This window comes from Mugil cephalus, chromosome 19 (assembly GCF_022458985.1).
Source record: "Mugil cephalus isolate CIBA_MC_2020 chromosome 19, CIBA_Mcephalus_1.1, whole genome shotgun sequence".
NCBI classification, from domain to species: Eukaryota; Metazoa; Chordata; class Actinopteri; order Mugiliformes; family Mugilidae; genus Mugil; species Mugil cephalus.
The window spans coordinates 2480755-2505973 of NC_061788.1; the positions used below are offsets into that span (position 1 = coordinate 2480755).

At 39.5% G+C, this 25219-nt stretch overlaps 2 protein-coding genes across 4 annotated transcripts in view; both read right to left on the reverse strand.

Moving 5' to 3' along the window:
• The window catches only part of rph3aa (rabphilin 3A homolog (mouse), a), a 28505-nt gene extending 26335 nt beyond the window's left edge, over positions 1-2170 (reverse strand). The window contains exon 1 of one of the 2 annotated variants that reach the window (XM_047569938.1): positions 2041-2170. The gene's annotated coding sequence lies outside the window, so the exon portion shown is untranslated. The remainder of the gene's footprint in view (positions 1-2040) is intronic. The other variant, XM_047569939.1, reaches the window with a different exon arrangement.
• A 6402-nt stretch (positions 2171-8572) lies between these two features.
• On the reverse strand, positions 8573-24090 carry ptpn11a (protein tyrosine phosphatase non-receptor type 11a). Of its 2 annotated transcripts, none has more exons than XM_047569740.1 (16): positions 23812-24090; positions 21449-21571; positions 19213-19407; positions 18298-18493; positions 16889-17008; positions 16697-16810; positions 15619-15715; positions 15434-15513; positions 15055-15213; positions 14078-14209; positions 13563-13717; positions 13406-13473; positions 13168-13319; positions 12966-13084; positions 12780-12885; positions 8573-11330 (listed from the first exon to the last, which is right to left on the reverse strand). In XM_047569740.1, the coding sequence occupies exons 1-15, from the start codon at positions 23823-23825 to the stop codon at positions 12816-12818; spliced, it is 1794 nt and encodes a 597-aa protein (XP_047425696.1). In that variant the 5' UTR covers positions 23826-24090; the 3' UTR covers positions 8573-11330; positions 12780-12815. The 2 variants fall into 2 exon arrangements, with proteins under 2 accessions (XP_047425696.1, XP_047425695.1); XM_047569739.1 differs by having other exon boundaries at positions 15416-15513; positions 23812-24089.
• Positions 24091-25219: the final 1129 nt, after the last annotated feature.

Below are 25219 nucleotides of genomic sequence, written 5' to 3' on the forward strand. Positions count from 1 at the left end.
GGAAGACAACAGGAAGTGTATTATTAAAACCGATTTTGAATGTTTTAAGATCGATTTTAAAAGAAAAAGTCATGTTTCCTTCCACCAACACTTTTTCTGCACAAGTGCAATAAATTGAAAATGGATCATTTGGATTAATCTTGGTTTTTGACCCAATTTGTCCAATGAATTATCACTGATGTCATCTGATCTACATATATGCAACTTGTATTTTAAGCTGCATTTAAAATTTCTCGTAGAATATTGCAATTTATCGCAATATCATGATATCGCAATAAAGTATCGTATCGCAACTCAAGTATCGTGAAGTCCTTCGCCCCTAAGTAACATAGAGTAAAATAAAGTAGAAATACTTGAACAAAGTACCTTCATTCATTTTCTACAAAATAGGAAGTAAACGTCATGTACTGTATGATTCATTTCAGAATAAAACACGTTTCATTATGGAAGCATTAAGTCTTAATGTTAAGGCTTTTTACTTAAACTATTAATGTGACTCTGCAGAGACATGACTCACTACAGCAAAATAAAGTGCAAATACTAATAAATAATAATAAAATACCTTAAAAGTGCAGTTAAAAGATGGATGCGAAAGACGTGCAGAATAGTGGATTTCAGAATAAAATACATAACACAACACAAGAAAAGACAAATGCATTGTAGTTGTGGGAAGTTCCTGTAAACTAGGGTTATATCTCGATTGGTACTGTATTACAATAACCTGCCTACAATAAACCAAAACTACATCTCCGTGGCATTAAAACTTCTTCATCTGCTGCTTTAATATTTATTGGTTTAGCATCAAAAAATCCTAGAAGGAGGAAAAGAACTGAAATGCTGCTGCTCTTCTTCCAGTAAATCCAATAACTAGTGTAATGTGGTATTAGTTGATCATCATTCAATACCACCAACGATAAAATCCCTAAACAGAATCCACGGAGTCCACTCAGGCCAAACAACAAGGACAGACATGGGACTGGCTCAGTCTGGGTTTTAGCCATTTCCAGATCTCCTACATGTTCGGTTGCAGCGACTCAGTCCCAGACGCCACTAAATCCCACCTTTAAATAACACATAAAGACGTGGTCTGACTTTGGGGGAAACTCTGTCCTTTCTACCTTGACTTGAGTTAATAACAAGATCATCACGTGTTCAGGAAATAAAATTCCTTTCATTCTTCCCCTAGAAAACGTTTGAGGACTCACAGCTGGAGCGTTTCTATGGTTCTGGATCAATATGAGACGTTTTTCTAAACTAATCTGGATCTTTAATAGAAAGTCGATGGTGGAAGAGAAGTTAAATGTGTTTCCAATAGAACAACTAAGCTTAAAAATCTAATTCTGTTTGTCTCAGTCAGGTTTCTGTTCACGTCTATGGGACCTGAGGCTCATGGGTAATGTAGTATTTAGACACCAAAATAATAATAATCCTCTTTTTATATTCATAATGTTGTAATTTTCTTTAAAGATTTTTGTGTCAGTGGGTTTTGTGACTTTCTTTTCCAGAAACACAATAAACATATTGTTCTTTTAGCTGTTTCAGCTGAAGATCAGATCAACTAACAAACAGAAAACAGTTTCATAATGAAGGAAACAAAATAGAATTAAAATTAGCCTGTGGTTAGCTCATGTTAGCGAGCTATGCTAAAGCATATTTTGTCAAAATAAAATTAAATAAATTTGTAAAAACTGCTTGTTCACTTTGATCAAATTTAACAACAACATAATAACAATAAATTAACAAATACACAATAAAATATAAGATTTTAAAGCTTAAATACACACGTTTCCATTTTATGTGAAATATTTTGTTTATAATATTAGTTAATAGTTAATATTATTACACAAATAACATAAAATATGTGATTTCTGTGGATAAATAAGCAAATATTATGTTTTATTTCATAGAGTATTTTACCTAAACCACAGAGAACTGTCACCAACCTAAGAATTAAACAAATGAAAAGTTGAAAATAGAATCTGTCTGAGCTGATATGAGTTAATGAAGATAAATGAGTGAAGCCGTGAGGCTGTTTGTTACCTGAGGCGTGAACACAGATGTGTTGTCGTTGTTGCTCCTGTTCAGGATGTGAGTTTCCTCAGTGTAACGACGCCGGCACCGTCTCAGCGTCCAGCGTCCAGCATCCTTCTCCTCCGCTCTGAGCCTCCTCAGCTCAGCCAGCGTAGTAAAAGCCTCGCTCCGCCTCCCTCCCTCCATCCTTTCATCCTTTACTACCCTCCTCCCTCTCACAACCATCAGCACAAGAAAAGATGCTCATATAAAGATGTGCATGCAGCTTAAAGCTCATCCACTCTACCATGCGTCTACTAATGTATTTTTACTCTGAAATCCACCATTCTGCAGCTTTCACGTCCATTATTTACGTTTTAACTGCAAATTTGATTAATTTTGCTCAAGTGTTCACATTTTATTTTACTGCAGTGACATGTTTCTCTGCAGATTCACATTAATAAGACAAAACGTTTAAGAAAAAAGCCTTAAAATTAAGATTTACCTTCATCAGATGCACGTTAATGCATCAGTTTCTTATACTGCTGCTACTGAAAAGAAACTAAAGCCACATTGTTTGATGGATTTTAAACCGTGCATCACATGCAAATACTTTCAACGTCCAGTAACGTGTTTTATTCTGAAACAGACGTTTACTTCCTATTTTTTATGTTTGTAGAAAATAAATTAACTAATCTGTACCTTTTAATCCGTTTTCCGTTTCTCTAAATGTGTTTTTAACGTTGAATGGTTCTTTATGAGGCCTGTCGATCAATCCATCAAGTATTTCTTCTTTATTTCACGTTACTTTGATGTTTCTCTGCAGATTCAGAATATAAACCGTTTAAATAACAGTCTTTAAATGCATCATCTCTTTTCTACCCTCCTGCTGGTGGTTCCACTAATTTAAAGCGTCATCGTTTGAAGGACTTGAGTCTGTGTGAGCGGCCGTTAGCACGCGTCCACCATGTGGGAATACTTTCTAATAAACAGATCTATTTTCAGTGCTTTCTTTCTCCCTCCAGCTAAACAGCTGCACTTATTATGTGCAACACAATACGAAACCCAATGGGCTCGGCTGCACCGTGCAATTACGGAGCGTAATCATTATGTAATTCCATTATTCGACCAACGAGAGCTTAACCTTAAGCCATTTTCTGGAGCGGTCAGTGGAGCAACAACAAAGCCGAGCGTTGTTACTGTAACACATGCAGGACGCGTCCACTGACATGTGAGATGATTCTAAGCTTCTGGAGCCATTGAGCTGCTTCCATTGACTTTGCTGAGGTCCCAGAGGTTCGATTCCCTCTGAACGGCTCAGCTCAAAGCAAACAACAGCGACGCGTCCAGAACCTGCAGCAGCAGCAGCAGCAGCAGCAGCAGTCGGACGTCGTCCTTCTTGTCGTCGCCCTCTTGTGGCTTTTTTGTAATTGTAACGTCTACAGTTACATCTACATCGGCCCCCAGCGCCGCTCTGTCATCGCGCTACGCTGCACATTTAATTGACCGAGCTATAAGAGGTCTGCTCTAAACGAACGTTAACGCGAGCTGGAAGAATAAAAACAAAAACAAAAGACAGAAACAGGGTTTTTATGTGAAGGTTTAAAGAACCAAATGTTAGAAGTGACTTTTCTCAAACACACTCTGAATCAGGAGGGTCTGACCATTAACTTAATTTTTATTTTGTGATGAATATGGAATTGTATTTTGAGAATTAAAATGGAAACATGACAGTCAGTGTATCAGCCAATACCCTTTTTATTTCATTTTATTTTATTATTGCCATTATTTTGCTGCTTATTGTGTTGTTTTTTTTAATATGAGTTCTTTGTAAATTGATTCTTGGACGATTACATCAGATTCTTCTTTCTGTTTCCTTTCATTCACAATTTATATTATTTATTCTATTTTTTTTTATTAAAAATATTTTTACACAGTCCACTCTTTATTCTTGTTACCTTTCTGCCCTATATTTATATATATGTGATGTTGCAAACTGCAATTACTCCACTGAGGGATGAATAAAGGTTTTCTATTCTATTCAGGAACGTTTGTGTTTATATCGAATTGTTTTGTTTGAATTAATGAATGAAATAAAAAAACTAACCAAATGTTTTAGTGCAAATAAGAACATGATGAAGTGTTTACATTTAATGAACTCCACTATAATAACACATGTAATGAACAACTGGACATTTCTTAAGAAAAAGAAATGCAATTTCTATACGGCTCTATCTTGTCTCAGAGTTTCTGTTCCGTCCACAGTTATTACTGAAACTGTCTGAAACCTCAGAATAATAAAAAATAACACATCTCTTCATAAAAAAGTGAAAGAAAGAAACAACTTATTTTGTCCTCTAGCTCATTCACACCATACAAATAGATGCATCAGCTCAGACCGCTTTGAGCATAATCTTTACTAATATTTAAATAATATTTACCTCAGACGCTTTTATTGGACAAATTGCAGTTAATGTGTTTAAAGTCATTTTTGCACTTTTTTTCAGATTAGACCCTTTAATCATGATGTAGACGAGTTCATTTCAGAATATTAACTGATAAACTGATTAATGTTGTGGTAGGTTGATGTATAAAAACATGAATGAGCTGATCTGAATCATAAAACATAAAATAAAATGTAAATCTGAAGAAACACTTGAAGACGTTTTACAGTGAAACATCAAAGTGTTTCCTCACGTTTAAATAAAAAGCTGCTGTGATTGATGCTGAGGCCACAGATGAACCAGTTTTCTTAATTAAACGTCACATGTTCGCCTGAGGTGTTTCACGTCGCCTTGTTTCTTCAACATATTTGCATAATTAAGCGTCCGGTCCAACACCACTGCTCACGTAACGAGTCGGAGCGGAGACGACTCATGTGGTAAGAATCTATGAACATTACACCTGCTAAAGGCTGACGTTAGCATTTAGCTTAGCGCTGCACAACCTTGTACTAACACTACAAACAACTCTCAAACTGTTGTGATCAGAATGAGTCTGGTTACACTTCACCGTGGGGCACGTTTCATCTCGTACAGACAAAAAAAATAAACTCTCAGATCAGAAGAACAGGAACCGCTGGTTGTTGAGTGCATCATGATACATATTTTGGAACAAGCTGTAAAGTCTTTCTTAATAATCTCTATTTTGACGTTAGTTAGTGTCGTCTCTAATGAATCTCTGCTGTTTCAGAACCAGGAACACTTCTGTTTTATACGTGTCTTTATTTCTTGTTTAGTTTGGTTCATAGACTTTCTAACTCTAGCACGGTGAAATATTTTTGTCTCTTTTTGTGTGTGTGAAATGATTTTTAAACTATTTGACTTGAATGTTTTTGAGCGATACAGATACGTGGAAAACATATTATGATTCCATATTCATTGTCCTCCAGGGAGAGAGTTAAATCAGACACGGCAACAACACGATTTACTGAATGACAGTAAACAGGGCTAAGCTAAGCTAATCTCTGGGTTGTGTGGTGGCAGCATGGAGGCTGCCTCCTGCTGTTGGCTAGGCTAAGTTAGCTAGTGTCTTCCTGTTGGTTGCTAGCTGGTAGCTAACTGCTAGCCTGCTGCTCGGTTTCTAAATGTCATCTTATCCTCTGTAACAATAAATGCAACCATTTATTTTTTTGTATTTAAAAATGTGTAAAATAACAAAAAGTTTTAAAGTTTGTCGTCGTCTCCAAGCAACAGTACCTCGACCAATGAGAAGGGCTGATGAGATTCTGTATTGTCGACTCATTGGTCAGAGCCGTAGAGCATTAAAATTACCGTAAATGTTCATATAAAAGGGCCTCGACATTTATTGATTCAACTGACATTTTAACGACTGTTTTTTGATTCTCACGGAAACACGGGACAAAGTCGGTTCCTTTACGGCTCAATACAGGACGACTGGCGACGCTAGGTTCTCAGCTCCAGGTCCAAATAAAAGTCTTATCACTAATAAACAGACGTCACTGATTCAGGTTCATTTCTACCGGTGATTTAATGAATGAGTTCAGCTCCTCGTCTGGTCAGTAGGTGGTCTTTAACAGGACCCGGGACTCATTGTGTGTTCACACTAACCGAAAGGAATGAGGTCACATGGTCCCAGAACCACCTCCACATGTGGACTGAGCCCAGATCCAGATCCCTGTTAATTTGAGGTCTGCACGAGGCCGTTTGTGAGCTGGTTGTTTGGGACACTAAACAACGCCTGCATGTTACAGACGACCTGGTGAACATCCTGGAGCGTTTAGACGCTAAAGACGCTGATGTTTATCTGGGGAGTTTGAAATAGTTTCCTTATCTCGGGCAGGAGAAAACATTTCTTTTATCAATGCGAGGCAGCGAGTCCTTAAAGCCAAACACCAGCGAATTTTAGGAAAGTAGAGCAGAAGATTTTTAAAAAAAAGGATGCACGGTTATAATGTCAAATGACGGATAAATGCCACATTCATTAGTGCGACGCTGAGAGTTTAAGGTCAGCGACATGTTGGCTGAGTGTTCGTCCAGCCTGCATCCAAACGTTCAAACATACGACTGTCTCTCCTCAGTAACGTCACTAACAGGCCTGAGGATGAAGTCCTTCAGAGAGACCGTGTCCAAGCCGCCCGTGAACTCACCGGGAGGCTGGTTTCTCTTTACTGCAGGGACGTCACAGTCTGTCAACATGAATCACAGCCAGCGGAGGCTTTTTTTATTTATTTTTTATTTTATTTGTCCCAGTGATGAGCGCTGATAGTGAACGGTCTCTGTCTGAGAAATCCAACTCTCCCGGAGGAGTTTGTGCGTCGCTGTCTGACGCTGGGAGTTACTGTACGTAGACCGACCCAGAAAGAAGGAAAACGAGTGGGAAACAGGGTCAGAGAGATTCATCAGACACAAACACTCGGGGGCAACAGAACGTACGACTCAAGAGGAACTCAATGTTTTCAGTTTAACACCATCAGTACATATTTAACGTTTGAATATCAGGAAATAAGTAAATGATTTAAGTGGATGAAATAAAAAGATCAAATAAACACAAAACATGATCATCAGGAAACTCAATTAAATTTAATTCTATTCTATTTTTGATGATTTATTTCCTGAATATGAACAATGCTCTGATATGGACAGATGAGACCAGAGTAGAATAGTTTGGTTTAAATGTTTGGAGATGAACCAACACTGCATTCCAGCATCAGAACCTCATCCCTCCATGAAACATGGGGGCGCTAATGTCCTGGTTTGGGCCTGTTCTGCTGCATCTGCTCATCATTGATGGACCAATGAACTGTGAATTCTACCAGTGAACTCTGCAAGAAAATGAAATAAGAATAAGAAATAATGGAGGAAGGAAGGAAGGAAGGATAGGAAATAATGGAGGAAGGAAGGAAGGAAGGAAGGAAGGAAGGAAGGAAGGAGGGAAGGAAGGATAGGAAATAATGGAGGATGGATAAAACAAAGGAAAGATGGAAAGAATGAGGAAGGAAGGAAGGAAGGAAGGAAGGAAGGAAGGAAGGAAGGAAGGGAGGAAGGAAGGAACGAGGGAGGGAGGGAGGGAGGGAGAGAGGAAGTAAGGAAGGAAGGAAGGAAGGAAGGAAGGAGGAAGACAGGAAGGAAGGAGGGAGGGAGGGAGGACGAATAAGGATGTACGGAAGGAAGGAACGAAGGATTGATAAAACAAAGGAAAGAAGGGAAGAATGAGGAAGGAAAGAATGAAAAGGGAAGGAAGGAAGGAAGGAGGGAGGGAGGGACAGAAGGAATGAAGGAAGAAAGGATGGAAAGAAGGAAGGAAGGACAAATAAGGATGTATGGAAGGAAGGAACGGAGGAAAGATGAAAGAACGAAGAAAGGAGAGGAAGGTAAGAAGGAGTGAAGGAAAAAGGAAGGAAGGAATCCAAGAAAGGATTGATAAAACAAAGGAAGGAAGGAAAGAAGGAAGGGAGGAAGGAAAGAAAGAAAAAGGAAGGAAGGAAGGACAGAAGGAAACAAGGTGAGAAGGAAGGAAGGAAGGAAGGAATGGATGCAGACTGAGTGAATGTATAATATTTGTGTTTCGTGTTGTTTTCTCTTCGTTTATTTCCAGGACTGACGACACTTTCAGTCATTTTTAAACAGAAATTAATACAAATAGTTTAATCATCACTGTATCAGATGAGACGTGTTGGTGATAGAATTCAGAGAAAATATGATCTGGACTCAACAGATGAAACGTTACAGCAGAAGCTGCGGACGAGAACTTAACACTGAACGAATACGAAGATGCTCTTTCTTTCTTTCTTTGTTTCTTTCTTTCTCCTAAATGTCATTAAGCTCCCGTCGGCTTCACTGAGCTTCGGCCCAAAGAGGAAAACAAACAGGATTAAGATAAACTAATAAAGTGACTAAACGTCTCCACCTGCTTTAATTACAACAAAATAAACAGATTGAATTTCTCGACAAACAAAAGGAAGGAAATCAGGAGAGAAACATTTTAAACTGATTCAGATCCAATAAAAATCAAATGAAATGAAATAATAATTAAACGTTGGTGGATATAAGCGATATCTCGACACGTGTTCACAGCAGCAGCCAAAGAGAAAGCAGACGGCGACGTTCTGAGGCATGAGCGAGCCATTTATTGGTACTGAGGATGTTAACATGGTTAACTGCATTGAAAGTCATACAATAAAACCTCTGAAGCTCGGTGTGAGAGGTTCCTCCCTGCGTCCACAGAGAGGAAGCTGCAGGAATATACATACAGTATATTTTATTGGCAAGTAGATATGTTTTTAGTAAGTACATTCTCCTCTACCTGGAACTCATGTACAATATACATGTTAAAAAATATAGTTTGTCTGCATTTTTGTTTATTTTATTTTTTTTACCTTGTTATTTATTAATTGTTTTTTTGTTCAGGTTGAAAGAATTCACATTTACGTCATGTTACAGTTTGTTGAACGGCGGATGAAAAGTGAAGAGCACTGGTTTTTATTTTCATTCTTTTTTTTTTTAGTAGCTAATCTAATACACAAATGCATAGAAGGCACGTCTATGCATCTAAATTGCTTACATGATAAATGGAAAGCGTTTTTTCTGTTTTTTTTTTTTAATTATCATCATCATCATCATCATCATCATGTGGGAGGAGAAACATTAAAAGAAAAAAAACAAAATAAACAGACAGGAAAGTATCTGAGAAGGTAATGGCTGTTAGCAGCATCCCTGCGCACGTCACAGGACACAACGAAACACCACGAGCAAGCGCGCCACGAAACGTTTAGACGGGTACGAGGTTCATCCGCTCGACGGGACGACGCGCTACAGAGGGTCTCAGGTAGAGGATGGCCGTCGCCCGGGCAACGAGAGGATGGGGGCGAGGAGGGGGGGGGGGGGGGGGGGGAATCCAAGAACACTTGCTGTGAAGCAGCAACCGGGCGTTAGAGGAAGCAGCTCCCGAAAAACACTGATTTTACACATGATTCATTTATTCATTTATTGGCTTTAAAAAAACCGTCGCAGAAAGAAGCCGCTCAGTGATCGTGGATCAGTGGTTCTTCAGGACCGTCGCGCAAAAAAAGGCAAAGAGGAGAAACGCTTCTTTCTCCCAGGTCAGCGAGTTTAAAGTAGAAGGCTTCGCGTCAAACACAGCGATAAAGGAACAGTTTGACACTGGTTCCACTCTCACAGCAGCCCCTTTAAAAGCTGGTGATTAGCGTAGCTTAGCATCATCAGTCAAGAACCAGTTCACACCTGATGTTTTTTTTTCAGCCTTTACTCTGTGGACTGCGACGTCGTTTCGCCGCTTTGGTCCAGGCTGAAACATCTCGTCACCTGTTAGACGGAGCGTCGCGCTCCCCTGAGGATAAAAACTCTCATCACTCATCCATCCAACGGCGTCATAAGGTCCCAAAAGTTCGTCTGACACCAGGAAACAAACCCGGCTCCTCCACCGGCCTCGTTTCATTCTGCCCGTAGCGACGATAAGCTTAATATAGCACGCTAAGCTAAGGTAAACAACAGCATTGTCAGCCACTTCCTTGCTCGTTAGCATTAGCGCTGTCAACATCAAAAGTGAGATTTGTTCTAGTTTGAAAAGTCTCAGCTCATCATCTGCTGCCGGTAGCTTCATATTCAGTCCAGATACGAGAGAGAACGGCGCCAACGGTGTCAAACTCTTCCTTTAAACACGAGAGAGAACTCGTCTCTTACGAACCACCGAGTCCAGCCGACCACGACAAGGACCAGCGAACGCCGCCGAAAGCCGACAGACGTGTGAACGCTTCTTAAAACAAAAAGTGACTCTGAAACTTAAGTACATGTGGTGCTCGAAACAGGCAATGGTACACGAAAAGGCAACTGTAAAACGGTACACAAAAGGCAAAAGTAAAAAATAACGCTGTTTTTTTTTTTGTTTTTTTGTTTTTGGCAGCCGTGCGTCTGTGGTGAGATAAATGAAAAACTCCCCTGAAGTCTTGACATAAACGTGCATGTGGCCCCCGGATGAGATCATTCAGAAACCCACCGGGCGAACAAACGAACGAACGAACGAACGAACGAACGAAGGCGGCGACTGAAAAACGGTTCATGCCGCTAAAGAAAAGGCGCAGCATTAAGGACCTTCGGCGTGAGCTAAGGAATGGTTTGGCTAACAGACGCTGTGAATCCCAATGACAACAACAACAACAACAACAACATGTTAAATCCATGTGAACTAGACGAGAAGAAGAAGAAGAAGAAGAAGAGGAAGAAAAGACGTTTTTAAAGTCAGTCAGTCAGTAAATAATCTCTGGAAATCTGAGGCCAAACTTTTGTGCAGAAATAAGGTCTCTAACGTTTTAAATGTGGTTAAAAATCACTTACTTGGGGGGGAGGAAGGGGAAAGTTTGGCACAGGCCTTTATCCAGAAAATTTCCATCTAGAAACAATCACTTTCCTTTGGTTAATAAAAAAAAACAAAAAAACAAACAAAAAGAAATAGAAAAATGAGACATGAGCGAAAGGTTAGCTAGGTGTTACCCCCCCTCAGCCCTTATTGGGAGGGGGTGAGATTTACAAAGGCTTAAAAAACCCAAACTGCTGTTTAGTTAAGGGGATTCAGCGCAAAAAAAGGCTCTTCTTGACAATCACAGTGGTTTAGAATTCAACTGGAGGGAAAATGTTCGAGGAGGATGAGTGAGAGAAGAGGCGGCCGACCCAGGTGTCTGGTCTCCCTCGCGCTTTTTCTTTCGTTTCTTTTGTTTTTTTTTCTTTTGTTTTCCTGTGTGTGTGTGTTTGCGTTTTGTTATTTCCCCATTTGATCCATGTCGTTACGGTCAAGTCTCAGGCGTCAAGGTGTGGCTGGCGAAAAAACTGTCAGGTATCGAGATCCTGAAAAGGACAGAAAGATAAATAAATAAAATAAAGCGACCGTGGTTAAAGCTGGAAAAAGTGGTTTAAATTTAGACGCTACACTGTTAATTTAAAAGCTACACCGTTTATTTACATGTTACACCGTTTATTTACAAGCTACACTGTTTATTTACACCTTATACTGAGACACTTCAGCTAAAATGTTTGTATATCTCATGTAAATTATTCTTATTTTATTATTTTATTTGTATTCTTATTCTTACGTCTGGTTCATATATGTTCTTAAAATTATAGAAACTATGAAGCTGATTTTGGTTGTGTCTTTTGTGGAAGTAATGCAGCTCAGAGATTAGATGGACGGGGGCCACGCTGAGGTTTTTAGAGCCTTTTTTAAAGACAGATGTTGGTAGCAAAACAAAACAAGATGCGAATCCTAAAATCTTAAAACTCAAGAGTCTGGCCTCAAACTACAGGATGATTTAAACCAACATATAATCTCAGACGTGAACACAATACAAGATATTATTTATATTTTCCAGACAGAGCAGGGGGCTTTGAATGCACCACTTCACACTGAAATGGATGAAAAACAACATTGTGGTGGAGAAACTTTTTTCTCCACACTCCAGTCCAGTAGGTGGCGGTAAAGCTGCTGGTGAGGATGGTTTGCCAACCACAAAATAACCCCCAAATTTAACAGTTTTTTGCAGCAAGTAAAAATAAAGCAGGAGGCTAAATGAGTTGTGGATGATGTTCATCAACGGTAGCATTTTAGCTAACGTTTAGCGTAGCTTAACTTCAGTATCGAGCTTATTTTTTATCCAGTTGTTGGGAGGGATGAGTTTGGGAATATATCGACCCAAATCTCTTATAGTCTGAGCCTCATTTTTAATTTCTCTTCAAGGTATTTGGGATCAGTCGGACCTAGGAAGTATAAAAACTAAGCATCATCTTTCAACAGGAAGTAGTAGTTTTTGGGGAAATCACCTCATATGTGGACACTGGGATTATTGCATCATTTATATTATAATAAAGTCATCCAATGTGTGACAAAATATAAAACTGTTTACTTTAATACCTGAACGTGGCTGAGCAAAACCGGAACAATGAAGTCCCAACGTCCTCAAACGAGTACTTGCTAATTAGCGACGTTGTAGCTCGTTGCTATTGATAAAATGTGTTAAATTTGTGTCATATCAAACTATAAATGTTAATAAGTATAAATAAATAAGTTTTAACCATAGAATTTGATGGAGTTTTGTTCCTCGTCTTTAGAATGAATCATGCTTTTACCGTCAAGTATATTGACCCTTTTCCACCACTAGATGGCGCACTAAGTATTTAAATGAAGCAGAATAAGCTGCAATGAAACCTAAAACTTAACGAGCCCCATATGAGGACGCAGGGTCTCAGGAGGTTACTCATCATGTAAATTTAGTGAATATTGCCGTTTTTGCCTGAGGTTACCTGGAACTGATGGAGCCTCGGCGTCCGGAGCGAGTCTCATCTGAAGCTCTTCTGCTGCTGCATCAGTCCCACGTTCTCATAAACTCTGGAGCTGTCATCCCTCATCCTGACAACGCACAACACTTCAATCAGAAACCACCGGCAGATACTTAAACAACCAGGTTTTTTAAGGACCCAAACTCTTACTCTGTGCAGATGGGAGTCGGAATAGGAGTGCATGGAGGCAACGGGCTCTGCTCCCCCCCGGACAGGTCGGACAACGAGTACTTAATGTTGGTGTACTCGCGCCCTTTAATCTTGCTTTTCTGCAGAGGAGAAATCAGAGGAAAGCTCAGAGACGGTAAAACGGTAAAACCTTTAAAGCGGTGAGTCGCCGCCTGATGCCAACCTGCTCCTCCTCGATGCGCCTCTGCAGGGTTTCTATGTAGTGCTGCACGGCCATGTAGATGAATCTGTACTGCGCCTCCGTCTGCACCATCCCAGAGCGCTGGGCACGAACCATCTGGATGGTCTTCGGCACGTCGATGTCACAGTCCACCCCTGCAAATACGAACATGTACGCACATTTGTGTTCAGATGCTGCTTTGATATCAAACTCCAAACTGGAGCTGGGTGGAGTCACTCACCCTTTTCTCTGATCACATCTATGAGGATGTCGATCACTATAAACGTCCCCGTCCTCCCGATCCCTGCACTGGAACACGCGACACATCCCATCGTTACCACAGAGGAGATTAAACGTGTTGTTAGGAGCTTTCGCCGGGTGTTTTTTTGAGCCTCTACCTGCAGTGTACCGCTATCGGCCCCGCGTCCAGGATGCTCTCCTGTTTCAGGTTCACCTCCTCCAGGAAGTCCAGGACGCCGCCGGGGTCGGTGGGGACGCCGTGGTCGGGCCAGGCCTTGAAGTGGTACTGCCAAACTGTGCGTTCAGTGTTGCTCTGGAGTTGCAAACGTAGCAGGTTAGAGCTCGAGGAGATCGCTTTAATTATGGATCTTTGTGTCAATTTAAAAACTGATTCATTCCTGTATTTTTTAAAGCATCCTCGTGTTACTTTCAACGTTTCTGAAGACGCTGAAACAAACGTTACTTATTAAAAAAATACTGAACCTTGACAGCTGATAGACATATAAAAGGAGAACACATATAATAAAAAACAAATATCTTAGAATTAAAAAAGAAATAAATGAATGGGGAGCTCCCCCTGGTGGCTGGCTGCAGTATAGGTCATAAACCCTGTAATGTACGGTGATGAAATTATCTAAGTGCAATAACGATGCTCCTCTCAGAAATAACTCACCTGTCCGACTTTGGACAGTTTCAGTTCTCTTAAGGTGTAGTCGTGTGCGGTCGTCTCCTTGACGTTGCGAACACGCATGGCGCCGTACTCCTTCAGAGCCGACATGTCCGGCCAGTACTTCACACATTTACTCTGTTGAGACACAGCTGGATTAGATTGTGGTCATAGCATGTAGAACAGGGACGTACACCGATCAGGCATAACATTATGACCACATAAGACCCCAAATACTTATTTTAAACCATCCATCGTCTTTAAATACATCACTCTGTCAAAGAAGAATAATAAGATAGAAACCACCACATACACTAGAGATCTCTGTTGGTACAGAACACTTATTGAAATTATCCATCTGTAAATTTCTACAGCTGCTAAACAAGAAAATATATTATTCTGGTATACAGCTGCAACTGAGGAAATAAAAACAGAACTGGAAGATAATTTCAATTTAATCTGTTTTGTCAAATCCCTGATATTAATGGTATCATGTGTAAATGTCTATGTGCTGTTTATCTCTGAATGTTGAGGTGGGAAAGAGGATAAAACATGTGCATAATGTTGATTTGTCATAACTGTTGACACCACTGTATATAAAACATTATGACCACCTCCCTGACATTGTGTAGGGCTGGTCTGGTCTAGGTGGGTGCTACATGTCTAAGTAACATCCACAACAATGAACATCACGCCCAAAGGTTTCTCAGCAGAACGTTGAATTGTCATGTCAAGTTGGTTGATGTTAGTGGTCATAATGTTGTGGCTGATTGGAGCATATACGTCCAGTTCCCTTCACTCTGTGCATTTCTGTTTAATTCAGACTGACTGACAATAAAAGCTGATGTTTTACCATTTAAATTAAATTAAAATTAAATTTAGCTTCACTTGAATTTAATAAACAGAGCTCTGATTGGTCTGAGGTCTGGAGGAGTCGAAGGTTCAGGGTTTTTTTATTTCTGTATCTCCTCTCTTCCTCTCACCTTCCCTCTCTCCACCTCCTTCGTGGTCATGACGATGACTCTGGAGTTCTCCTGAAACACCATCCTCCAGAAGTCACTGATGGTGTTCTGCAGACAGCCCTGAGTGGCGATGTAGCTCTTCTTCACCTTGGTGCTGTTACACTTTATGTCCAGCTCCGGCTGCACACACACACACACACACACACAGACACACACACACACACACACACACACACACACGCACACACAGACACACAGGTACACAAACACAGGTGCGTAGGTCAGGTGAGCCCTGGTCCTGAGCTGCAGAGTGAACTCCACACATCATGATGCACAGAAATAAACGGAGTGAGAGTTTCCCCTGAGGATGAAGTGAGTTTACCATGACAGCAGATACTACCATGATGATATTGGCGTTGATGTAGTCAGAGCCCTGCTCATTAGGGTCCCCATCGTTCAGCACCACGCGAGAGTGGTCGACTGCAAACACAAACACAAACAAAAAGAGAAACAGGAAGAGGAGCGTCAGTGTGAAGCCTGAACTCTGAGCGTTTTCACAGTGAGACATGAACCAGGTTTTCTTACAGGGCAGAATGTTCTTGTATCTGTTCTTGTTTTTGTTCTCCTGTCTCTGGCCTTCTTTACGACTGTACAGCAGCTTACACTCTTGTTGCTGCAACGTCTGGAGAGAGAAGAGGAGGAGAGACACATTCAGCAACTAAGGACGTCTTTAAAATGATCAGATCAGACCTCAGCTGAGCCTGGTCTTACGTAGTCATCTGTTTAAGGACGGCAGTAAAAAACAAAAACCACGTCGCTACAGCGTCAAAAAGTCACTTTTTTTCTGTTTTAATGGCGTCAAAGATTCAAAAAAATGTGACAACAATAAAACCATGGAGTCCACTCAGGCTAAAAAGCTGCAGCCAAACAACAACAAAGAAGTTGAAGAACCAATAGAAGGAGGAGAAGAAGAACTAGAATCCTGTGACTAAACGTGTGAAGAGTAAAACGAGTCCACTCAGGTTTAAAAGCTGCAGCCAAACAACAACTGAACGTTTAAAAGAAGAGACTAATCTTCCAGAGAGAGGAACATTTCTGGAAACGAGTGCTTTGGCCCGAGGAGGTTAAAGAGAGATTTATTGGACTGAATCCAGTCGACTCTAGAAGGAGACGAGAAGAAACATGGGGACTAACATCGGCCGATGCTAAATATTAAAAGGTCAGGATGAAACTTTATCAGGATGTCCTTAAATAATAGCTCTGGATGCATATTTACACCCTCCTCAAACAGGGAATGTGTCCGTCTGTTCGTCTCTCAGGGAAATGTTTAGTTTTCAGGACATTTACAGAACGAGTCACAATCTTTACAAAGTATCTAGTTTTTGTAAAACATTTGAAAAACCAAGAAAAGTTACAAGTTCGAGTCGTCACATTAGTTAAACTGCTCATTAAACAGAAATACATCAGGCGACTGTAGGTTTTAAAAAGTTACACTAACGAGTTCAATTAGAAAGTTTGTTATTAGTCTGTTGTTAGAGTAAAAATGAACTTATTTACTATCCCAGGAATGAATAAACAAATGATCAGATAAACGTGTGATTCATGTAACATATGAACCATGAACAGCTGCTCTGAGATAAAAGGATTTTTGTAAAGATTTTACCTCAAACTCTTCCCAGAATCCCTGCTTGACTTTGTCCGTGGCCTCCGCTAGTTTGCTCAGCTCCCTGACTCGACTCTCGATCTCGGCTGCGTTAATACGAGTAGTGTTGAGGGGCTGTGGAGGACAAGCAGGCGTCAGGACATGTCTCTGGGACACGTTTGAGGGGACGACGGAGACGAACGGGACACGAACCTGTTTGAGCTGAAGCACGGTGCCCAGAGTTTCCACCATGGGGTTCTTTTTGTAGTGCTCGACCAGGTCTGTGAGGGAGTCGAACTTCTCCCCTCCACCCACGTCGTACTTCAGGTCATGCTGAGGGAGGAGACACGGGACGGAGCAGTCAGGACGGAGCAGTCAGGACAGAGCAGTCAGGACACACACAGTCATTTAAAGATGGGTCACATTTCAGACCGAAACGTCATGACATTAAACGTCTAAATGGAGTTTCTGCAGGTGGGTTCTTCATCCTTATACCTTCAATGATCCAGCACTGATCCAACTCTTTTGAATGTCCTTCCAAACGTTTTTCACACTAAAGATGCTCCATTAAATCAGCTCCTCGTAAGTTAATTAAGAAACACCGATCAGATGGCGCCATAATCACGAGATAACTTCCAGACTAATTGGACAGATGCTCGTTTTTAATCAGAAGCCGATTGGAGACTAGAAGTTTTGTTTTTCACTATAACTGGAATTTATTTTTGTGGATTCTTAATCATTTCATTTATCTTCAAACTTGGGTGTTCTGTGCATATTTTAATTTTAATTTTTTTTTTAAGATTTATAACAGAATGTGTTTGTTTTATTATTTTTAGATGAGTGCCAGGCTGTATTTGTTCTGCTTTTATGTGAGTAATTGAACATTAACACATTAATCTACTGAGATTTGGGATTATTATGACCTAAAAAGTCATAAAAAACTACAAAAATACAAATGAAGTCGCTGCATAATACAAGAAAGTCGCCAATATGGAACAATTACAATAAAATCCCAACGCCCTCAAATGAGAACTTGCTAATTAGCATCAGTGTAGCTCATTATTATTGATAGAATTTGTTAATTTTGCGAGTCATATGATACTAGAACAGTTAATAAGCATAAATAAACAAGTTTCAGTCCTAAAATATGATACGTTTTTTATACTTTGTCCACTTTTGTCTCGTGAAAACACTAAAACGGCTGCTGTCGTATTTATTTACCGTTTGTAACCACTACATATCAAACTACAGTGTCTAGTTATGAGGAATAACTGGTCTAAATTAAGCCGAAAGCTGAATAAACTACAACAAACCTAAAACTTAACGTCCCCATATGAGGACGCAGGGTCTCAGGAGGTTAAACTATATATTTGAACATAAATCTGCAAATATAAATCCAGAAAAATGCTGATTGATGCTGAAGTGTCTCTGCAGTTGCTCAGAGTCTTTTATTATTCTTGCTCCTGATGTAGAATATAGATTTATAACTTCATTAAATGTCCCCTCACGTTCCCTCACCAGGAACCAACTCTTCTGTTCTCTGGTTGAACGTGGAACAGGCCGATACAATCAGATCAGATCGGGTCTGGACGTGAAACCAGAGGCGTCCCGGGGGTTTTTACCTGGCAGCGGATCATGACGTGGGTGACTTTGGGTTTGCTGTCACTGCTGGTGTCCGTCTTGTCGTCTCCGGTTCGGACGGACAGGACGAAGTCCCCCGGGTGGCTCTGGCTCTCTCGGACCAGGAAGCTGCCGTTCTTTCCTTTCTCCGTCAGCAGCTTCTCGGCTTCTCTGCCCGACAGGTGCCCATGGAACCATCTGCCCACGACACGACGACAAACGCTCAACAAACCGGCTTCAATAATTCAACTGGAACAGGTGCTTTTTTTTTAAGGTTACTAACAACTTAAAAAAAGGTACAAACACAAAACTATATCACAGTATGTTAGAAAATATAATGCAACATATTAGTATTTATATTTTCCCAATATATTACAAAATGTGCTTAATCCATATGTGTGTGTTGATACATATAAAAAACTTTTGCACTTTATTTTTATGTGATATTTTGCCTTTTATGCTCAAATATAAGTGAGTATATGCATGTGCCATATATGGATATATATATTTTATCATGTATAAAAATATAGTTATTATGATTGGTAATTGAAAATGCTTTAATTTATATTATTTTATGTTAAACAGCATCCTGTAAAAATGTTGCACTGTTAGGAAATGTTGAAATCAGGCGCTATATAAAATCAAAACCATTTACTATATTTACTATATATATTTACAAGTATTTAAAATACATTCTACCATATACTGAACACACATGTGATTTATCTTTCCATATGTTGCAGATATAATTTCACATATGAATTATATTTTATTATATTCATAAATATAAAATTGCATATATTTTGGGATATATAAACACATATATTATATATTAATATTCAGACTGACTGTAACTAGAGAAAAAAGTCAGATTTTCCCAATAATATTAACCAGGATCTTGAAAACTGCCCCCTCACCTCTCTGAAGTCGGGTCGGCACAGTTGAGCGGATACTTGAGTTCGATGACGTCTCCGTTTTTCTCTTTCAGTTGCCCGTGATGCTCCATGTAGTACTGAACCAGCTCAGCCAGGGTGGCAAACTTCTCCCCCCCGTACAGGTCGTAGTAGTCGCCCGTGTTCTGGATCTTAATGTGGGTGACGGCTCCATTTCGCCTGCAGAGAAGAACCAACGTTTTAGAGAAACGCTGCTGATGTTTCTGTTTGTGATAATCTGCACAAATACACTCTGGTTTGTGTCTTAATCTGGTCAAAAAAATGGGTAAACACAGTTTCTGCATCTGCAGTTTTCTGTGTTTTAGATGAAAACGACTAAAAACATCCTTAAACAGCAGATCTAACATTTTAACCAACAATGGATTTCTAAAACTTAATCATTTAAGAACGAGAATTAAACTAGAATTTAATCTAATTAGTTAGTTTTGATAGTAAACAGAATTAAAGCATTAAAAGCATTAATTAATTGGACTCTTTATCCATTTAAAATGTGAATTTATGGAGAAATACACCCGCTTTATGCAAATAATATGTTAATTATATGTTATTATTAATGCAACAGTTAAAATAATGATGAAGAACTATCATTTATCTGTCACTGTTCTCCAGCTGTGCTTTCTTCTTCTGCTTGTTTTGGGGGATGATTTTTGGCACTTTAGACTCTAGAGGGCGTATTACTGCCCCCTGTGGGCTTTTATTAGTTACTACAGCCACACTTCATACTTGCAGCTTTGATCACTTCCACATTTCCAAAGCTCCAGTCAGAGCGAGGTCATAAGTTAGTGGTGTTGAATTTGACATCCTTAGTTTAAACTGAATATAACTAGAAACCTGACAGAAACCTTTATATTTTTATTGTTTATTATATCCCAAACTAACAGCACTGACATTATAATCCTTATCTAGCCTGAAAGGGGAAGCAGCTTCCTCGTCTACACGTCTCAGGTGGTCTGGAGTCTCTCTGTTGGGAGCTGAATCTCTCACATCGTTTGGTTCTGGCTACATCCGACTAATCTTAAGCTGCATCCTACAGGCCTCCATGATTTAAATGATCAAACTGTGTCACGTGCACAGTGAACATCGTGCAGCTCTCTGTGCATAAGCTTAGAGAGAAACTGCAAAAGACTAACTGCTGATAAATATTAAGGAAAATGGCGCAAGCTGCTGAGTGGTGGTAGGTGACCACGACCATGTCAGAAAATAGAAAAAGGAGAACTCGTGGCAGCGGCTCTGCAGTGACTTACAGTTACTGGCAGCATAAAAAAAAAAAAAGAAAAGAGTCAGACGTGCTGGTTTGAACCAGCAAGGACTTGTTTTGTTTCCATAGGAAGTAAATACGGTGCAAGATGAGAGAGCGCACAGCTCAAATATGAGACAAAAATAACATGGGCTACATCAGCTGAGTTAATGATACTTCGTGGTGATAATTTATGACTCCACAGGCTCGCAGATAAAACCACAAACGCCCGGTCCTCCTTCTCTGGCTAATGCTGGGTTTCAGTCAACGTGCTTCAGATGGAGCTTGAACCTTTTTTCTTTTACAAAAAAAATCATTTAGTTGTGTAAATATCCTGCCATTAAAGCTTTAACCAATTACCTCCTCACACATCCAGCACCGTGAGCGTTCACCTGGATTCATGTTTGTGCGATAAATGCAAGTCTAATATTGACTCTCCTTTAGCTCTGGTTTGCTCCCGACTGAACCATCTGGCTCCTCGTGACGCTGGATGTTGACCTGCTCGTTACCGGCAGCTTTGTCTGCGTGTTAGGTAGTTTCACACCTACCTGATCCTAAACAGGCTAAAAAAGAAAAGCTGCAGAGTCGGGTTCCCTCTTGAATTACACATCATTTGATCCGTTGTTATTGTTCAGGTATCGATCGGGGGCAGCTTTAAGTTAGCGGCGCCTCCAAAAAGCAAAGCAGGGAAGATGCAGTAAATGACTGAGCTCAAACTGTTTACTCCTCGGTCAATTATACGGTTAATAAGCTGTAAAAAAAAACACCAGCATTCAGGCCTCGTGTCTTTAACGCTGAATATTTTATCACCTGCACTCATCGACAGTTTGAAACTTATTAAGCTGAGTTTCTCGTCAACACCCACTAACAACAGCGCGAGATAAACACTTAATAAGAAGGAAACCTGCAGCGTGACGCCCGTTTTAACAGATGGAGATAATGTAGTCGTATATTTTTTCTCACCGTACTGAGAGGGTGAAATCTCCCGGGTTACTTTTACTGGGCCTGGCTAAGAAGCTCCCGTCCACTCCACGAGTCAGCAGGAGGTTTTCAGCCTCCACGCCTGTGATGTTGGGGTGAAACCACCTGAGAGAAGAGACGTAAAGCAGTGGTCAGCATCAGCATAGGACACAAACAACAATGAACTCAAGGGACGAGACTCAATATTAAAAGAAAAACCGGATGAGGAGGCGATCGCTTGTTAAAAGAGATTAAACCTTTGTGGTGAAACAAAACTATGTAAACTTATGATGGAACATACTTGAAGGGTTTTGCAGGCGTTTAAAAATGACCATCCAGTATTTTCTAACTTCCCTTTCAGCGTTAACATGCGTAATTTCTCCACTTCCTCTCTGTCCGATTCTGTGTTTTTCAGCCCCGCTCCTTCTCCTTAAAAGACGGTTCAGTTCGGGTTGAACTTGAACCAGACACATGGACGTATTATAAACAAGTGGTGGCGCTAGATGGTGGGACACACTTAAATGTAAAAGTTGGCGTAAGTAAGAGTGAATTCTACTTTTAAAACAATATATAATGTGCGGTTTGTGGATTATAAAGGGATATAAGTGTGTATTTTTGTCTATAGTATAAAACATACAGCATTTCTGTTTGTTTTTCTCATTAAAAGCAAGAAAAAAACATCCATTTCGAAAGTTAGCATCAGCTGTAATCCATTTTTATTAGCGGCTTAAGTCTGACAGTGGCTATATTAAAGTTTACCTATTGCTAATTTATTAAATTCCAGCTAAATCCCATCCAGGTCTGCTTCCTCCTCTCTGGACAACGTGTGAATGTTGTTGTGTGTTTTTATGTCGTCTATTATCACACCAGCTTTTTGCGACTTTCCGTGAAAGCTTCTCAGAAACATATTTTAGTTTATTTACTGTTACCTTGGTTTTATCTAGTATAATTAGGCTGATGTAACTTCTCTGCACTTTCACTATAGCTCAGATATGAAACATTAAAGCGTTTTTCTCTTTTTCAGTTCCAGGATCTATGAACCCTCTTTTGTTGCTGTGTAAATGAAACTTATTTGGATTCATGATCATAAATCAGCTCAGAGCCCATAAACATCTCCAACAGGATTTTTTGTTCGCAGTCACTGTATTCAAGCCTTACTTCAGCAAATTTAAGCTTTGCCTATCGCGGATTTATTAATGCAAACTAAAAGAGACGGTTTGTTTGTTTGGTTTGTGGTTGCTAAGATTTGTGAACCAAATCCTCACCCAGGTTTGTCTTCTTGTCGTCATCGTCCTCTCTGGACGGTGCGTGAATTTTATTTTGTTTGCTCTGTATATTCTTATGTGCCCCTCGGGGATAAATAAAGTTTTCTCTGATTCTTATAAGACGTCTACGCTCTTCTTGTCGACTGTTATTGAACCAGAAATATGTGACGCGTGAAGCGTTAATCCACAATCTTCGCCCTTTACATGAGACTTTGTTTAAACATTTTCCACTTTGTATTATGAACATTTTACTGTAACGTCTGTCTGCTCTGCACATTCAATAGCTACAGTATAATAATGTGATTTTTTTCCCATTAAAGCTGTTTTTATTTGCCAAATCAATCCTCTGTTTATATGTCTTTTGTTGGTCTGCAAATAAAACTGACTCGGATTAAACACAAACGTCAAGTGAAGCATCAGCTCAAAGCAAAACAAACACCTCCAGTTGGATTTTTATGTTAGCATTAGCTACAATCAGGTTCAACTTAAAGTTTCCCTATTGCTAATTTATTAAGCCCAAATAAATAGAATCTGCTTCGTCCTCAACTGAAAACCTTTATTACTTTACCCTATTTTCCATAGTATAATGTCACTGGTGTAACTCTGCACATCCAATACAACATTTGTTTGTTTATCCGATTAAAATCTTTTCTTTCTTCGTCAAATCAATGACCTATGAACATGACATGTGATGTAAATGAAACTGGCTCGAATATAACACACACTTAAGGGGGTTAAAGATCAGCTAAAAGCATAATAAACACCTCCAGGTCGATTTTTATGTTAGCATTAGCCACTTTTTAGTGGCTAACGTCTGAGAGTAGCCAATCTGAACTTTGCCTATTGCTAACTACAGTTTATTATCCGCAGCTAAATGAGCGCTGGAGGTTTTTTGCTAGCACTGATACATCGTTGTTTACTCAACATCCTTCTTCAGATTCGGCTTCAAGTTGCCGGTGTAAATGAAGCAAATGACCAAAGCTAAGCTAGGAAGTTTCAACAGTCGACCCCAAACAGCTGAGTTCAGTTAAAGTCAGCTAGCTGGGCTAACACAACCAGCAGACATTGTTGTTTTTTTTTTTTCCACACAGTCCTTCTTACCTCCGAGATGTCATTTTTTTTTTTTTTTTTTTTTGCTCGTTCCTCACTTCCTCGCTGGCAGTTAGCAGTTAGCTTCACCTAGCCGACTAGCGCCTCCGACCGTTACTGCTTCAGTCACAGAATAAAGTGCTTCATGGGTTCATAGCCGGTCCAGAAACGGGCTCCGAAATCCGGCAGGGCATCGACGGCAAAAAAATTTAAATGTCGTCCGGTACTAAAAAAAAAAAAAGAGCGTCTCTAGGCCTCGGCCCCGGAGACTCCAACAGAACAGAAGTCGATTATTGCGGACGTCACCAAACATGCGACAAAATAAAGTTTTTTTTTTTTTTTATTAACATTTTTTTTATTATTATTATTTTATTTTTATTATCAATATTGTCTAGACCCTTTTTTATTTCGTAGTTTTTATTGTTTTTTTGGTGCGTATTTGGAGTTTTTACTGTACTTTGTAGAACTTTTTTTCAATATATATATATATTTATTTTTTTAAGCGCGTTCAATAACAAACAGGGAGCAACCACATGACACAACAAAATAAAAGACCAATAAAAAGCGATACAATTTGAAGCAACTTTAAAAAAAAACTACATTTATGTATAGAAAAATATGCAATTATCACTATATTGTTACACTTAAATTCCCAATCTTTGTTTCACGCAAAGAAACTGAACTTATCTGAATCCCTGAACGACTGCACATAAGTTCCTATGTGTATATACACAATAAAATTCTTGAATATTAATGAAATTGTATTGTACAAACACAGGTATAACATTCTTTGCCATTCATGCGTGCTGTCCCAAAACTTCCTCCCCACACAACAGATGTAGAAAGGATGTTCTTGAGTTTTATTATTATTATTATTGATAATAATAAATTAATTCAGTAAGCGAAACTTTCGCCTCAGGCTGCTGTCAAAGCGAAACTTTTCACAAATCATCAGATAAGAATAATAAATATTACTAATTTTGAACTGATAAACTAAAATTAAACTCACCCTCAATACCTCCACAAATAAACATAATTTGAGAAAAAGTGAAAATATTCATGCAAACTCGAAATGCTGCCTAACTGCCTCATATTTCAACTATTTTATTTGATTTTAATAAAATCTAGGTGGAAAACGTCACGTAGCCAACGTTTCACTGTGACGCAGTGAGCACTCAGTTTGACCTTAATTAGGGTGAGTAAACTTTTCCTTAAAATACATGGCCCAAAGATATGTGCAGGTTAAACAAGTTCAGTCAAAAAGAGGAAAAACAACATGACACTTCTCCTCGTTCCTTGTTGGTTCATGGCTTCTCGAAGCAATATGAACATAGTGCATTTTTTTATGCACTAGTGTCAAACACTCGGACAAGCATTTATTTTTCTGTAAGAAATTGTAGGTTGTTCATAAATATTTTGT